Raw genomic sequence first — 17,023 nt, forward strand, 5'->3', positions numbered from 1 at the left:
TGGCGACTATAACAGGGATGTAAATCTTCCAGAAATTACCAGAATTCCAGAATTTTGCCCCCCTCCCCCCCCAAAAAAAAATCAGGAAATTCATTTCCTGAATTTGATGATGATAATTCATCATACAAAGAGCCAAAAAACTTTTTAGAGGGGATAATATTCTGCAGCTTATTCCTTGGAAAAAAAACCTTAAGGGGATACTACATCCCTGGCCAATTTTGTGCCTATTTTTGCATTTTTCTCAAAAATTATAGCGCTAAAATGTTCATAAAAAACAGCATGCAAGCCCTCAGCCACCTGTCCAATGACCAGATGGAGTTTCAGGAAATGGATAAGTTGTCCATTCACTTCCCTGCTATGGTGGGGGGGGGGGTTATATTGAAATCACAAGAAACCCCCAGCCTTAAGGGAGCTCATTCACATTAGTTTATTACAATGTACATGTAGCAAAAGATTTAAACATTCTGCTTTCCTATTGCACACCCAACAAATTAATTTAAGCATCTCATATTCCTATAAAAATGATGATTTGTCAAGCTCAAATTCAACTGCAATCTATATCAGGAACAGTTGTCATTATGAATTGAACAGATAGATGTTCCCTGGTAAGGTTAAAATTCAATCAAATTACATAGTTTGTGACATTGGTCATTTCGTTGTCAGTATACATTTATATCTGATGGCTAAATTGTTTCTGCTCTTCAACAATGAATCGCAATTTGATCCTATTTCCAACTGTTTGAGAAGAACAATTGTTAATATAAATTGATAGATAGATGTACCCTGAATTAAGGTCAGAATTCAATCAAATTACACGGTTTGTGATATTGGTCATTTTGTTGTCAGAATACATTTTATATCTGATGGCTAAATTGTTACTGCTCTTCGACAATGAATCATCTATTAACCATATGATCCTATTTGCAACTGTTTGAGAAGAACAATTGTCATTATGAATTGAATAGATAGATGTACCCTGAAATAAAGTCAGAATTCAATCAAATTACACGGTTTGTGATCACAGCAGCTGAAGGGAGTATCCCATCATGCATCTGCTTGCTCCATAGCAAATACATACAAAACATAAGTAAGAGCGGCTTAGATATTGAGAGCTATGGATAGTTTCACAATACTTTGGAGATCATATTTTTTCAAACAAAACTCCCCTGATATAAGCCAGTAATTGAAAGTTGAAGTGAGGGATGTTGTGTAGACTTTCTATGGCATGTGCAGTTCTACTGTGGTACTGCAGAGCATGATGGGATACGCCTATCTGCTGCTGTGGTTTGTGATATTGGTCACTTGGTTGTCAGAATACATTTGTATCTGATGTCTAAATTGTTACTGCTCTTCCATAATGCTGGGCAGATTCTATTAACCTATATTGAAGTCAAACCTGGACAGTGTAATTGGGACTGATAATTCTCCTCAACAATACCGCATCTTGACAACTCTGTAAATGGATGTGACACTTCAAATCAAAGCAGTGGCCTTTGTGCTTTCATTGTAGCTTCAATAGTTTCACTCTCATTTCCAGTGCCATAGTTCAGTAACTTCAATTCAACAGTCATATCTCAACAGTTGTGGAGTATGAGTTTTTGTATTCAGTGCATGCAAAGGTCATTCTGTGAACATATACACCTATTGGGGTTAAGGAACTGTGTCCGTACAGATGAGCATGTTTGAAACCTAAACCAATACTAGGCATGTTTGTACTAATTTTAATGTATGTTTTATGTATATCAAATTTAATCAGAAAACTTCGAAATTGTGAGTTTTGGTAACATTATTTGTGAAATTTATCAGGAAATTTATTTCAGCTTGTAATCGCATGTAACCGACTTACATAAAAGGTTAATGCAGATCTAGATCAGACATACAGGATTCATTAAAAATTAATTGAATTCATGAGAAATGGATTTAGTTGAGAATAGGATTTGGCAAATTGATGCATTTCATGATGAAAGTTTAACTATAAACCAACTGATGTATTCTGGATTAAGAACTGAATTGCAAAATCCCGCTATTAGGGGAGAATTTGAAAGCCACATGTGAACAGGGATATGAAAGTCAGTGTATATCTAGTATTACTAGTATTATTCAAGTGCATAATCCTTATAAATATGTGTGATTTTTATACCACAATCAGGAGATTTATTGCATTTTATAAAACATAGGCTTAGGAACAGGGGGCTCAGCCCTCAATAATTTTAGTGCGGGGCTGGAATACCTTTCAGCCCCCAATAATCCTAGATGAACTTAAAAAATTGTGATAAAATAGAGGGAAAGGGGTCTTTGTGACTTATATTTTGCAAAATTTTCTGACTGCGAGGGGGACAACCCCCTCGTGCACCCCCAGTCTGGCCCCACAAATTTTTTTTTCAAGTTTCAGCCCCCCCATGTTGAAAATCTTCCTAAGCCTATGTAAAATGTTGTTGATTTATTACAGCGGGTAAAGACAGACACTCTATGAGCCATTCAGCATCTGTCTAGGATGCAGACCTACACATGTTCAGTACCATAGTGAGCCTACAAGAAAAATTTGCACAGATTTGCACAAGTTTTGTAAAATTCTGTTAAGAATTTTGTATTAAAATACAAAATAGTTGTAATATTTCGCCTACAGACTCTGAGGGGTTTAGCATACTTCCCGATCCCTAAGGATGTTACAAAGCTGAAATGAGCGCAATTTACAAGCTTAACTGAAACAAGAATAATGGCTCCCTTATAAAGTAGCAATTAATTATTGAATAGATATTGCTATTAAGTAGACTATAGCTAATGGCCTATGTAATATAGATTAAGAAACCCAACATTGTAGCATAATGGATTCTTCAAAGATGGGTATTTTAGATAATCTACTTTCTTGAAATTAATAATCCATTATTCATATTGAAAGCAAATAAAAGAGCAAGAAAATTCATTTGGCGTTTCATTTTAAGAGCAATTACATACATTGTCCTTTAGATAATGGAAAGAAAATATTATGAGGATTAAATGATCTGATTCAAAGGAAAATCACATAACAGATTAATGGATATTAATCCCTTGGATGTGATTTTCTGTCTTCTTTTTTTCTTCTTTTTTGGGGCAATATTAAGCATTGTTGCCATTAGTAAGTTATTGAAAAGATGTATTTACAGAGCCTACATTGTGATATTTCTCTTCAGTTGAAAAAAATCAGGAAATGATATTATGATTTGCAACTAATGTGATTATATTTTTCTCTTTTTCTTTCTTTTCTTTTTCCAGGCAAGCATTATGTTGTAAAACAGCTGTAATTTATGACACATTTTTAAAATCAGGGAAAAGGTAAGTTTTTAAGGCAGTGGAAAAATAAATTGCCCCCAGTTTATTTGCAAACAACCACTTATGTAGTCAAATTTGATCCTATACAGGGCCAAAAAGAACCCCAAAAGTGGTTGTTTGCAATGAAACAGGGTCAATTTATTTTAGTCGGTGCATATTTGACCCTGTATTTTTAAGTGTGTGTGTGTATATGTGGGGGGGGGGGGCAGTGTTTACTCTCTCTGGAAATTGGGGCTGCCAAATGAAGCATTCCCCTCCCCCTCCCCCCTCAAAAAAATTGGTCCAATTTTGGCTCAGTAATTCCTCAAATTGACTATAAATTGTAATACAGCATTGCAAATGTTTGTGTGCCAAATATAATTTTCACTGCCAAAATTGAGTGCAACATACAGCCTCTAGGTAAACACTGGAGGAGGGGGTGGTTGTGGACGGTCGGGTGGGGTATGTTTGTGTGTAAGGGTTTGCATGTTTGGGGAGGGCACATGATATAAGCTCTCCATTTAGGCTCATGCCCATTTGATCCCTCACTCCTATGAGCTGCTAGTTTATGCAAACATCAAGTGGAAAAAGCTCAGATGAAGTGGAAAAAGGACATGTTGGCTCCATCCCCTTCTACAAACTGCTGCCAAGTGCATAACATCTTTTTTGGACCACTTTTACAAACTTCTGCAATCCATCAAATAAATCCAACCATAAGGGAGCGATCGTTATTTATGGCGGGGGAATGGGTAAATTTAGGGGGAACACAAAATTTTTTGTGGTCTTGAGGGGGGAACCTGAAATTTTAGTTGAACCAGGAGGGGGATTGTTAAATTTTAAATGGAGAAAATTGGGAAAACAAGGGGAACACGAAAATTTTGAGCGGACGCGAGGGGGAACGCGAAATTTTTGTCGATATTTTTGCCAAAACACCCATTCCCCCCCCCCTGCCGTAAATAACGATCGGTCCCTAAGCTCTTGGTCAAATGTCATGTAATCTAGGATGAGCTTTTCCTTGAAAAGATCCATTAACCCCATGAGAACTACCTGCCAATTGGCCAAAAAGAAGTTTTCATTATCAATTGGACCAATCAGCAACATTGTTAGAATAATTTCACCACACAAAAAATTGGGATGAATTATTTCCAAAGCTCCTTTCTGATTGGTGATTAAAGTGAAGATATCATGTAATTGACCAATCAGAGGCAATGTTAGATCGGCAGGTAGTACTCAGGGGGTTAAATAGAATTTCTTCAACCGCAGATAAATACTACTCAGAACAAATACGCACCAACTCAGAAATTCAGGCCAATTTATACTGGATACAGCAGTAAACTGGAGTATATTAATTTGAGGAAAAGGCATTTCTCAGTGATAGAAGCTTCGACTTGATACTAAATTAAAACATATTGCCATCGCAAGCATCAATGTCCGACCGTACTGGTATTAATATCAAGCTATATAAAATAATTAGAACGGATCAGATGGAAACTTTGTAATCAGTTTCCACCGATCGCTGACTGAGTGACATGTTTCTGATGAGGTGGATATTGAAAACCAATCACAATGTCTTCATATGTGACATGTTGTGGTCCAACCTGTCCAAAGATGGGAATAATGAAATCGAGATACACACAAAAATAAGTAGGATGGAACAGTAAAATACATAAGAAAATTGGCATTGTATTAAGCTTGTAACTTTGTAACCAAAACAAAGTATGCCAGGATATAAGAATTTCAGCAATAGTACACTTGGTTACTGGTTAGTGTTGGATGATAATAACTCAATTTTCAAAATTGCCTCCTTCAGCTCGGTTGGATCATTATGTCATCATGTCACATACTTAATATATAGGCTATATACTAAGATACCTTGAATGGGAATTGTTCAAATCTTGAGAACATGAACATGAAGTTGAAAAGAAATGTGGACTTAATTTTGAAAATGATCCAACAAGCTTGCAGAAAAACAAATGTGTCTTGGGTTTCTTGGTCATGTAAAATAAGCTTATGAAATATATGGAATGGCAAGGGCTTCTTCTTTTTCAGGAGGCTAGGGTAATCTGCGATAAAAATTTGATAGCGAAAATAGTAAATTTGTAAGCCCTCTCCGCTCCTTACTTCTCAGCCTGGACTAGAAACCTAGAAAGGATCAGTATTATTTTGTTCTAATTCTATTCTGTATGTATTATATTTTTCGTTATTCAGGTGGTTTTGTGGAGTAGATGATGATAATTATTTGAATGTTAAACAGCTACTAATCTTATTACAAGACTACAAGCATGAGCAAGATGTCTACTTAGGTCGTGCTAGTCTCAGCCATCCAATAGAGGCCATGGACAGGGACAACGCAATGGTAAGAATATATTTGGGGGCAAAATGACCCTATTTGGGTGAGGTTAGGATGGCAACTTTATGGCAATAAAAGCAAAACAAGAATAGTCTTTAAAAAGACAGCCGTAGATCAAAAGGTGTCATTTGAAACCATATAAGGTGGTGCTTCACATACGAAGGATTTAAATGTGATGCAGTCAAGAAAGATTCATATTTTTTTGCTCAAATCAATTTTGAGATAAACCTAAAACAAGAAGTAAACTTTGGGATTGTGTCATTATGTTGTCTCTTTTCTAATGTTTATGTCTTGATATACAAATTAGCTATTGATTTATCATTGTTGCAGGTAAAAATTCCAAATGCCTGCCAGTTTTGAGAAAAATTAATGCAATGTGGAGAGTTGTTAATAATGTGTGTTTATGTAGTGAGATGCAATGATGAGTGCTGGTGTATAAAAAAAAGGCATTGTTATATTGTTTCATTGTTATTTGTAGAATTAACTAATTTCTTTACTTTTTCTCCAATTTTCTCGTGTGTGTTTCCATAGCAACGAGTAACATTTTGGTTTGCTACTGGTGGTGCAGGTTATTGTATCAGCAGGTCTCTAGCTCTAAAGATGTCACCATATGCTAGGTGAGTATTACATTACCCAAGGCAAAGTTCTACTGCTTCAATGTTTGAAAGGGAACTTGGACTGTGTGATTGATGAGTAATACATTCCGGACACTGACTCAAATCTGGACTCAAGTCCACTTTTTGTCGGACTCGGTTTGGCCTCGGACTCGACTCCGCTCAGAGAGATTAAAATTTCTCAAACTTTGAATTAAACAAAAATGATTTTGAGTTTTCTGTATACATTTACAGATTTTAATACAGACAACTAGAGCCAGGTTTTGTTTATAGCACTATTATCGCTTGGCAGATAATATGATGGTGAAAATTCCAATTTACTCAAGATTTTAACCTAATGTATAAAATACATGAAACATCTTGACTCAACTCTGTCAAGTTCAGAGAAGCATATTCATTTATGCTCAATGGCAGCAAATGTCACCCAGTCAGAACTTGTGCCCCTCCCAGTTGCCCCCAGTAAAAATTACAAAAATGTACACTTTTTGCAGCAATTATGGGCAAAATTGATTGATTATGGCCCCCTGAAATCAACTTTGCCCTCCCCCATGCCCTCCCCAAAAAAATTACTGGCGCCGCCACTGTTTATGCTTAGAAAATACAGATCACAAACGATAGACAAACTTCTTGCTATGAGCAGCGGATTGGGAAATATTTTACTCTTTTGTACGTATTTTAGACAAGAATAAATATTGAACAACAATATGAGCACACAATTGACTACAATGCAAGGAAAACGTAATGTAAATTTTATGCTGCTTTCCGATTCACAGAGGCGCCATGTAAGCCTATTTTGTGCACCCGTATGCAACGATCTGTGTTTAATATAGGTACACATTTATGTATGCGAACAATTATCCAACTTAATGATCCTTTTATATTACCAAAGTGTAAACACAAGTTATGGTTCCATATTTTGCACCTGAATTTATCCTTAAAACATTTCTGCATATACATCAGTTTGGCATGGCTAGTCATCGTGAATGCATATAATTATACAACGTAATGAACCTTTTATGTTACCAAAATGTAAACACGAGTTATGGTTCCATATCTTGAACTTTATGTTTTCGGAAAGGTGTTGTATTAATATCGGTTTGGCATGGCTAGTCAATGGTGTATGATACAGACAATGAAATGAAGCTGAACAAGTCGCCATGATCAGACCCTGACTTGTTTGTCTTTTATTTGCCGTTATTTGCAGGTTCAAGTTTAGTTCACAACTGGTAGATTATGAAAAGAAATCAACTTAAATGATCATGACTGTTTAATTATGAAAATGTGCTGGTATTTGTAGTACCTGGGCCTGTGCCATTGTGGCCTTTTGACCATAGTTCTTTAATACGAGTTAGGATAAGAGATAAGATTATATTTTGAGCGATAATGGGCTATTCCGGGTGAAATCTACACTACCCCTTATGGAAGATTTTAGAAATATCTTCAACAGGGGGAATATGTTTTTCAAATGTAATTGATCATTTTGAGCGATAATGGGCTATTCCAGTCGAAATCTACACTATGCCCTGTGGAAGATTGTAGAAATATCTTCAACAGGGGGAGTATGTAATTGATCAGGGTTAATCATTTTGAAACCCATACTCCCCCTGTATTATGAATTTGCCTCTATCTTCCACAACTGGAGTGAGTATTTCAAACCCCAGTCACCATCTTATTGGTTTTACAGCTGCGCACATTTCATGCGCACTAATAGAGGGCGTCACGATCCCAAGGAACTGAGCCCAGGGAACTGAGCCACTCATAGGTTAAAACCTAAGCCATGCATTGATTAAAACTGCTTCGTGGCTGGTTTTACAGCCACACACACTCCATGCAGACTATTTCAGGGCGTCACAATCCGTGGAACTAAGCCAGCACTAGTAGGTTGAAATCTAAGCCATACACTGATCAGAACTTTTTTGAAAGGCCTCTGATTCTCTCATAAAATATGTAAAGATTGAGATATAACTCAATAGTGCTGAATGTGCATATTTATATTGAAAAATAATTGTTATTATGTGAACTAGTATTGACAAATTTGACAAATAGTAATCTTCAAAGATTTATCCATTTTTTAACAAATTGAAACTTTAAACCAAAATGTTAAAAATGACTTGTTTGGATATGTATGGCTTTGAAGTAGATATAAATACACATATTTCCAGGCACGTACAATCCCAACAATTGATTTAAGATGGTAGACAATTTTATCGGTCTCTTTCTTCTGGTATTCAGTAAAAAATGAAGAATTGATTTGGCTTGCGGCACCGTGTCTGATCCTCTCGTACCAGTTACATAAACAATGCATGTTGTGTGGTTCACAATTTGTTTTATGTCAAAATTATTTTTTATTGAATTTCAACAATTGTGGCTGAATTGACAGTAGATTTGTCATTTCTGGAATCAATGATTAAGTACCATGGCAACAAAAGTTTGTTTTGAAAATTTAGAATTTTTTTTAGGTCTAAGCTTAACAATAAAGCTTATGTGTTCTATTTATGCTGACTTTTAGTGCCAAAAATTATTGGCTATTCCTGTTGAAATCCACACTACCCCTGTGGAAGATATTTGTGGCAGATTTTGAAACTTTTAAAACTTCTTAATCTGCCCAGGCATGAGAATTTTCCTGCTTTTGCAGGATTTCCTGCTTTTTTGGTCCAAATTTCCGCACTTTCTTTGAATTTCAGCATGTTTTTGGCCTTTTTAGCCTCATTTCACAGGCTTTTTCAGGCTTTTTCAAACTTTTCAGGTTTTTTCATGGATGATCATTCTCATGCCTGAATTCTGCTCAAGTTCAAATTGCTCAATCACTGTCTGACAACAACGATCAGAAAAACTTAATAATTGAAAGGAAAGAAGCACCGGGGGAAAATGGAGAAAGCTTCAAATAAAAGGATAACCTTCCACCACAGAAATAATTTCAGATTCATTCTGAATCTATAGAAAAACTGTAACAAAGCTATGGAATATTTGTTCCGATAAGAACATATGTTGATGGCAATTCCATTTATGATCATAAATAAGTAATAGTTAAGTTTTTGACAACTTAATTGTTCAAATTAAATAAGTTTTAGTTACTACAACTCTCCATCCACACCACATATGCTATCATGATATCACAAGGATCCACAACATGCTCATCTATCAGTGCACAGTTCTTTAACCCCCATACATTTGCACATTCATTGGATGACCTTTGACAATTTGGGTACAAAAACTCATACTCTGCAATTGGAGGGTAAATTTTACACCATGATTGTTTAATTGAGTTTATTGAACTATTGCATTGGGATGAGGCCATTGTAATCCATAGTGTATGAAGGTTCTTAGTCGGAACAGGTAGCTGTTTATAACACGTGCGGTATTCTTTTATTGTGACAGACGCATTGTGTTTGTTCAACCAAACAATACACATAGTAATGACTTTCCACTTCATGGTCTACTGCTTCTTGTTTCCGGGCGCAATTACTACCAAGCGAGCCTCATTCTTAATAGTCTTAGTTCATAATTACCCTGTAATTATATACTACTTTCTAACTTTGACTTGATCCATGGTAATGATATGTATTACAAACTACAAGGTAAAGTTCTTTGTTGTATAGTTTCTATACCTTTGATGTGAACTCAGCCATGTAAGATGAGATTGATTTTGAGATTAGATCTGTTAAGTTGTATAGTAAAAATTTGATCAGTTTTAGAAGTAATTTGATCAGATGAATGGATGTTGTCCTTTTTTTGCATTTTGGCAACACAAAATATCACCTTTGTCAGCAGGCAAATGATGCTATGGGTCCAATCTATCATTTGCTTTGACTTTGCCATTTCAGTGGGTCATTGATGGCCAGTAAACTTTGAGCTAGATTTGTTAAAGATAAGGGTGTTGTTGCAGCAAGGGGCAACCCATTGAAAGGGGTCACCATAGACACCTGTATGAACTGCAAGTTCATGGGTCCAGAGCTGGGGGCAGAGCCGTAGCCAAACTGAAAAAAAAACGACAAAGGAGATAAGATGAACAAGTCACTTGGTACCCTCAGGATTCGAACCATGGACCCCTCATGTGCCAAGCACAAGATCACCGACTGGTAGCAACAGGGGTTTTGCAACGATTCTGTGGGTATAATGATTTACGATGATTGCATTATGGCATCACGTTTGATACATGCGCAGTGGTTTTCCTAGTGTGATTCAATGAGTTTTAGTATAGTTAGGGTTAAGGACACAAACTGACTTTGGATAGAAAGCCAGGATCCATGTATTGAGTATCTTCATTCCCCCTTCCCCTAAGCTGAAACAAAATTGCAGTTTCAAACTCTCTTGAATAGATAGAAAATGTATGGAAAAGCAAAATCTCAACCAAAAAATGGGTGTAGTAAAAAACCGTCCACTTGGCACAAATTGTTAATATTCGTAACACCGAATCTAGACAGAACAAGCCAAATCACACTTCTAGCTAAAAGTCACCAAAGCGTTACACCTGTACACAAAGACACCGACACCTCCGCGAATCAATTATTCCCTGGAAATAGTTAAGCGTAGTCAGCAAAGTCAGCTCCTTTTCAAACCCATCATGGTAGAAGTGATAATATATTGCCCAGATTAATGCTAAATGACTGTATGAATAGGTATAGAGTGTACATGTACTCACTTCAGTATTAGTAGTATTGAGCTCGGGTCTAGTATTAGCTCTTTCTAATCGTAGCGTTTCCATTTTTTTAAAACAAGAATGGTGGATCAAATGGTCAAAAAATCGCCCAATTTTTCTTGTTGCCATTGGTTTCTATGGAACAGGAAATGGTGAAAAGTTGTGTGGTGACAATTTCCTAATGGCACCCAATTGGGCTAACTAATAAATTGTGGGTTTAGCAACCTTATCTCAGGCTTTGCCGTTTGATATTTGCAGGGGAGCTACAGGAGAGCACTAGGAGAGCATTTTTACTGTATTGTATATCGTATGTGATTATTATTGTTACACCAAAAGTAGACAAGCAATAAAAAGCTCTCCACAGCTTTATTTGAGGGGAGTGATCAATCGCTCCTCAAACCGCAAAGCCTGTTATCTAACATAGGCTATTATCATGTGTGCCATCGTAATCCATCCAATTGGGCTGCTTTCAAATGACTTGCCAAGTTGCCACGTCTCGGATAAAAGTCGCTGTGATTTGTTAAAAATCTTTCAAGGCATCATTTTTTAAATAATACTATTTCTGTTGCTGATTTACAGCTTTTGAATCATAAAAGTTCTGACTTGCTTGTCTCAAGTGCTTTATAAATCCACCTTATTAATCGATCTTGAAGCGCAGGACGTGTACTTAATTGAGTGATCATCCACCCAATTGGGTGATAAAAGCACACAAATATCAGGATTTTGGGTGCCTTTTTATTCTGACTGGTAATTGGGCTACTTCAGCAGAGCCTACCTCTAGCTGTCTTTAGGTTGCTTTCAACATGCCAACAGTCTGTAAATTTGTGGCGATTGTGCTTGTCATTGCTCATAGCCACCCAGGTCTATTACCGTGGTTCTTGCCCTGGGAAGTCATGATCATTTGTAAGTTGTAACCAATGGTCTAGAGCAGTCAGAGTTGGACCCAATTTGAGAAAAATTAAGAAAAAATGGCTGTGAAGCGGGTTATGCACCTATTGTATACACCTGCCTTCTTCCCCTACACAGATCAGCAATTTTAGCATTGTAAAGCTTTTACTATTTTGTCAATATTTGCATGACTAGATGAGACTTGTAATATACACGGCTCTTTCATAATAAATAAAATATGATATTGTTAAAGAAAATATGAAACCAATTCTCTTAAAAATATTATTATTTTTGCACAACACATTCCCTGTGAAATACAGCGTCTAGGAACAATATCGTTGCCAACTACGATAGAATTATCTTATCACCACACTGAACTCTCCGTGCAACTTTTCACACTTTTGTTAAGAATCAGGAATCAGACAGTGGGATTTGTTGTTTTCTTTAAAAACAACTTATTTTAGGTTGAAACAACATTGGCCAAGGTTATTTAAACATGGCAACTAATGTTGTCAGTGTTGCCAGATAATAATGCAGTCCAAGTTGTGTTGGAGAATATGATTTTCTAAATATTCATATTAATTTTGCAGGGAATTTTGCCCAGGTATATTGTTTTGCCGTAAGTAGTTCAGTTTCTGATGTGGAAGACAAATTTTGTTATACATTTTCGGTTGAAGACAACACAGTTGCGATAAAATTATAGAATATGGAATCAAGATTGGGAGACATTTGTAATTGGGCCCAAACGTCATCATCTCAACAACACAGCTTGTGTGTGTTGAAGAGCATGGATTGACTGATTTGTGTTTATTCACCAAACATTGCGCATGCAGGGGGAAAAAGTGCATGTTTTGAGTGATTTTGTCTCATTTTAAGCTTATGGATGACTTGGTTGACTGTAACCCTTTTTCCCTTGCTCATGAATGATGTCATATTATTTTATGACAAAGTTTGTCAAATGTTAGTTTTAGTGCTGTGTATGAGTGATTTTCGTTCAGGTATACTCTTGAAAAATACTTTTTTAGAAGTTGATTAATCACAAGTTTCCCTGTACAGGCGCCATTTTATTTCTTAAAAGACAAATTGAGTATATATCTCTTTGAGATTCACTCTGTATTTTGGTATGGCATTTATTTAGACAAAGGGTAGCAAAACTGTGTCAGTGCAAGACACCTTTGACTTTTGTTGTTCTAGAATCGACCTACATTTTCTCTCTTTTGTGCAATTTTAGGTTGTTTTATGGTACAAAATGGAACATAAATATTTTTGAAAGAAGTAAAGTGTGTAAAAATTAAGCTTATCACTCTATCAATGTCAACATAAATATTGCTATTGTGGTATAGTTTGGTGGATATTTAAGTATTTCATGATATTGTCAGAAATGTTTATTGATGTTTGGGTTATAAAAATAAAATAAATAAAATAAAATAAAATATAGGTTATCATGGTTATTGTGTTCAAAACAGCAAGGGTAGTGGGTTGGGAGTTGAAAGCAGTGGCATAACCAGTGGGCGGCTGGGTGGGCAATCCGCCTCCCCGGACACAAAAAAACTGTATTTGATGATGAGGATGATAAAAATGATGATAATGATGATGACGATAATGACATTGACGATGGTGATTGATGAGGAAGCACATACCATGGGAAACTTGATTGACAGGATCATCTGATACAAACTAGTTTCTTCATTTCTGCCTTTTATTATAACAACAAATTAGGCTATTCCATTCAAAATCCACACTACCCCTGTGTAAGATTCTGGAAATGTCTTCCACAGAGGGAGTATGTTTTTCATATGTAATTGGTCAGGGTTAATCATTTTGATACCCATACTCCCCCTGTATTATGGCTTTACCTATATCTTCCACAACTGGAGTGAGTATTTCATACCCAGGGAAGTTACACAATTATCTATTCTATTCAAAATTCATTCTCCCTCTGTATAAGACTTTAGCTAAATCTTCCACAGAGGTAGTGTAGATTTTAATTGGAATAGCCACATGATATTACCATCCAATTCTATCCCATTAAGTTATATATTATATGTCGACAGCATTCATTTATGTAAGTGTGCATAGGACAGCTCCTTTATCTAAGCTCTAAGGTTTACTGTCGAATATGAGTTCTTACATAACACCTTGGCGTGTGCAATAGGATTTGTCTCCCAGAAGACATATCCATGAGATTTTCTTTTTATCTATCAAAGCTCTTTTCTTAAATACAAGTTCTTTCATTATGCTGGTTTTATGTTTTTTTGTCATTACAGTGGTGGAACATTTAAAAGCATGTGCAATAGGATTCGTCTCCCTGACGACGTATCCATAGGATTTATTATAGGTAAGTGTTGAATGGGGCACAAACTGTGATATAACTGATGGCTGCCTTGTGTGACCTCTGAATACATTTTTGTTATTTTACAAGATGAGATGCATTTGTAATCATTCATTAGGCTTTGGTATGTAAGTTTAAGGTGCATTGAGTATTAAGTAACAATGTGTGATTTTATTTTTCCCAAATATTCTTAGTCTTCACTATCAGATCTATGTCCTCTTTTAATTTCATACCAATACACAGAATCTGCACATCATTGGGTATTACAATCATGCAAAAAGTAGAAATGCCAGAAAAATTGAGGGTGTCACTGTGAGCAAATTGCACATTATTGCTTTAAAACCCCATGTTCATTCAAAAAGAAATATAAACCAACACTAGTAATAACAATGGGCTATTCCAGTTAAATCCATACACCCCTATGGAAGACATGTCCTTAATCTTCCACACAGGGGGTGTAGATTTCAAATGGGGTTACCTAAATGGATAAACCCCATATGAATCTTCATTCCTTTGGTGGGACTGGGCAATTAAGGTCATGTCTTCCACAGGGGGTGTATGGATTTCAAATGGAATAGCCCAATATTGTAAAAAAATACACAAGGCAGCAATTTGAAATATCACATTTTGCATCAGAAAATTTCACATAAACATTAAATGGAACTCACTATCATACATGGATCTAATTTGAATGCTTGTCAATTTGTCAGACACAAAACAAGCTACTGTAAAAAAGTGGAAATTTTTGCGGTTCATTAATTTTCACGCTTTTCACGTACAACACAGCTACTGCGAAAATAAAAACACATGAATATATTCTTTTAATGTATAGGTTTATGTAAGAAAACTCAAAATTGCGAAATTAAAAACAAGCAATGTAGTTCAAAATCGGCCAAGCGCGAAAAATTACATGTGCGAAAATTACCACTTTTACAGAAGCAGACAACGGTGCAACAAAACACATTTTGAAATATTCAGAAATAGGCTGTTTGTTATTTCATTCACTTCCATACATGGGTCTAATTTGAATGCTTGTCAATTTGTCAAACACAAAACAAGTTAGCAGACGACAGACGCAACAAAACATATTTTGAGATATTCAGAAATAGGCTGTTTGTTATTTTAGCATGTTTTACAAGACATTATAGTTCATTTGAGGATATAAGGGATATTGATAAAGGAAGGGTTTGTATGGAAGGGAAGGGTAATGCCCGTAGGTTATCTGTCATAATATTTATCATACCTGCTCCAACATTTTGAAACAATCTGAAAGATATCTTTTGTCTTATGCAATGTTGTCATTAACACCAATACGGCTAGAAATGTGGGGGGGGGGGCACCCGACCAAAAATGTTAAAAAATGGCTGAAAAGAACAAAAAATGGGTCATTTTGCCGAAAAGTAGGGCCCCTGTCCCACCAAACAAAATATGGGTAATTTTGACGCAAAGCGGGGCCCCGGGCCCCCCCCCCCCGGATTGACGCCCATGAATGTTGCTATACTGTGTACAATAAGAATCCTTACACTTAAAACAAAAGCAAAGATACTCAATTTAAATTACCAAATAAAGTGGTTGATAGATGGAGAATTTTGTTCTGCGTATTTTGATACCTCATTTAGCATGATGCAGCTTTACCAATTTACACCAATTTGAATGAAAAAAGCGAGCTTTTCAAAAGTGATAAAATTTACCTTAAAATTTCCCTCGAAAGACACATATTATGAGCACAGGGCGGCACATTTAGGTCTGTCACGCTGTAATAATCCTGTTACAAAAGGTGGCGGGAACCATCCTTATGGATGAAATATTCAAATTTGTTACTTTGGAAACTATCTTTTGTCATTGAAAGGCATATAGCTTAGAGTAATTAAGTCACATTTAAGGTAAAAAAATACGCAGAACAACATTTTTCATCTAGGGGGGAACTGTTGTCCCCTGTAAAACCCAAGATTACATAACATTTGTAGATTCCCCCCCATGAAATTCACTTTGCCCCTCAATGCCCCGAAAAAAATTCGTGGCACCACCACTGTCAGCCTGATTTCAACCTTCAATTACATTTCAATTTGAAGTGATTTTAAACAAGTTGTCGAAATGTTATAATGAACCTTTTGTTGCAGACAATATGTAAAATATTTTGTCAACACTGCATAACATTAAATGTAAGAATGTGTTGTATTAATTTTTCAACAACAAAAAAAAAATTCTGAATGGTACATGTAAAATCTGCCTGTTTGTGGACTATTCCTGCCACTGCACCCCCCCCACACACACACCCGTGGTCTTAGATTTCTTGGTACGATCTTGATTTCACTCCTTGTTATTCAAACTTACTTCTTTATGAAAATGCAAAAATCTCAATTAACAAAATTTACAACATATGTGCCTCACTTACTGTGTGGGATGATCAAATATACAATTAAACATCTGTTGCTAACAAAAATTCTCCAAGTGATTATATACAGGATTGATTGATTTTCATTGTCGAAGGCATCAACATCCACACATTGTTTTATGTTTTAGACTGATCACAGTGCATTTGTACAAATGTACAAGCGACAATTATATACCATAGAATTTGATTGATGTTACACATCTAGGTGTCGCATATAGTGCTTAGTGTGTGTAATGTCGCAAAAAGGTGTGTACTTAAATCATGGAAATAGTAGCATGGACAAGCTGTAAGAAAGGCTGATAGTGTTCATGGGGTTACCACTTCACATGTCCTTGAATAAATTTGCACACACATCATGTTCAAAAATGTAAATTAATTATTTTTTTCCCATTTCTATTTTATTGCAGAAACATTATTAAAACAACCATTGACTAGAATAAACAAGTTTAATTCTCATCTGCAGTCGCTAAGAACTATCAAACCTGACCAACTATCAAAGCAGGTAAGCAACACTCAA

At 35.9% G+C, this 17,023-nt stretch overlaps 2 protein-coding genes across 3 annotated transcripts in view; both read left to right on the forward strand.

Annotated features, from left to right (window-relative positions):
• The window catches only part of LOC140165105 (T-complex protein 1 subunit zeta-like), a 328,487-nt gene that overhangs the window by 255,111 nt on the left and 56,353 nt on the right, over window positions 1–17,023 (forward strand). The gene's annotated exons all lie outside the window — the stretch shown is intronic.
• Window positions 1–17,023, forward strand: part of LOC140165102 (beta-1,3-N-acetylglucosaminyltransferase radical fringe-like) — a 127,915-nt gene that overhangs the window by 97,169 nt on the left and 13,723 nt on the right. Inside the window, exons 4-8 of the mRNA XM_072188529.1 lie at window positions 3,253–3,312; window positions 5,497–5,644; window positions 6,170–6,255; window positions 14,047–14,117; window positions 16,914–17,008. Coding sequence (XP_072044630.1) covers window positions 3,253–3,312; window positions 5,497–5,644; window positions 6,170–6,255; window positions 14,047–14,117; window positions 16,914–17,008 — 460 coding nt within the window. The remainder of the gene's footprint in view (window positions 1–3,252; window positions 3,313–5,496; window positions 5,645–6,169; window positions 6,256–14,046; window positions 14,118–16,913; window positions 17,009–17,023) is intronic.

The sequence above is a fragment of the Amphiura filiformis genome, chromosome 11 (assembly GCF_039555335.1).
Source record: "Amphiura filiformis chromosome 11, Afil_fr2py, whole genome shotgun sequence".
Taxonomy (NCBI): domain Eukaryota; kingdom Metazoa; phylum Echinodermata; class Ophiuroidea; order Amphilepidida; family Amphiuridae; genus Amphiura; species Amphiura filiformis.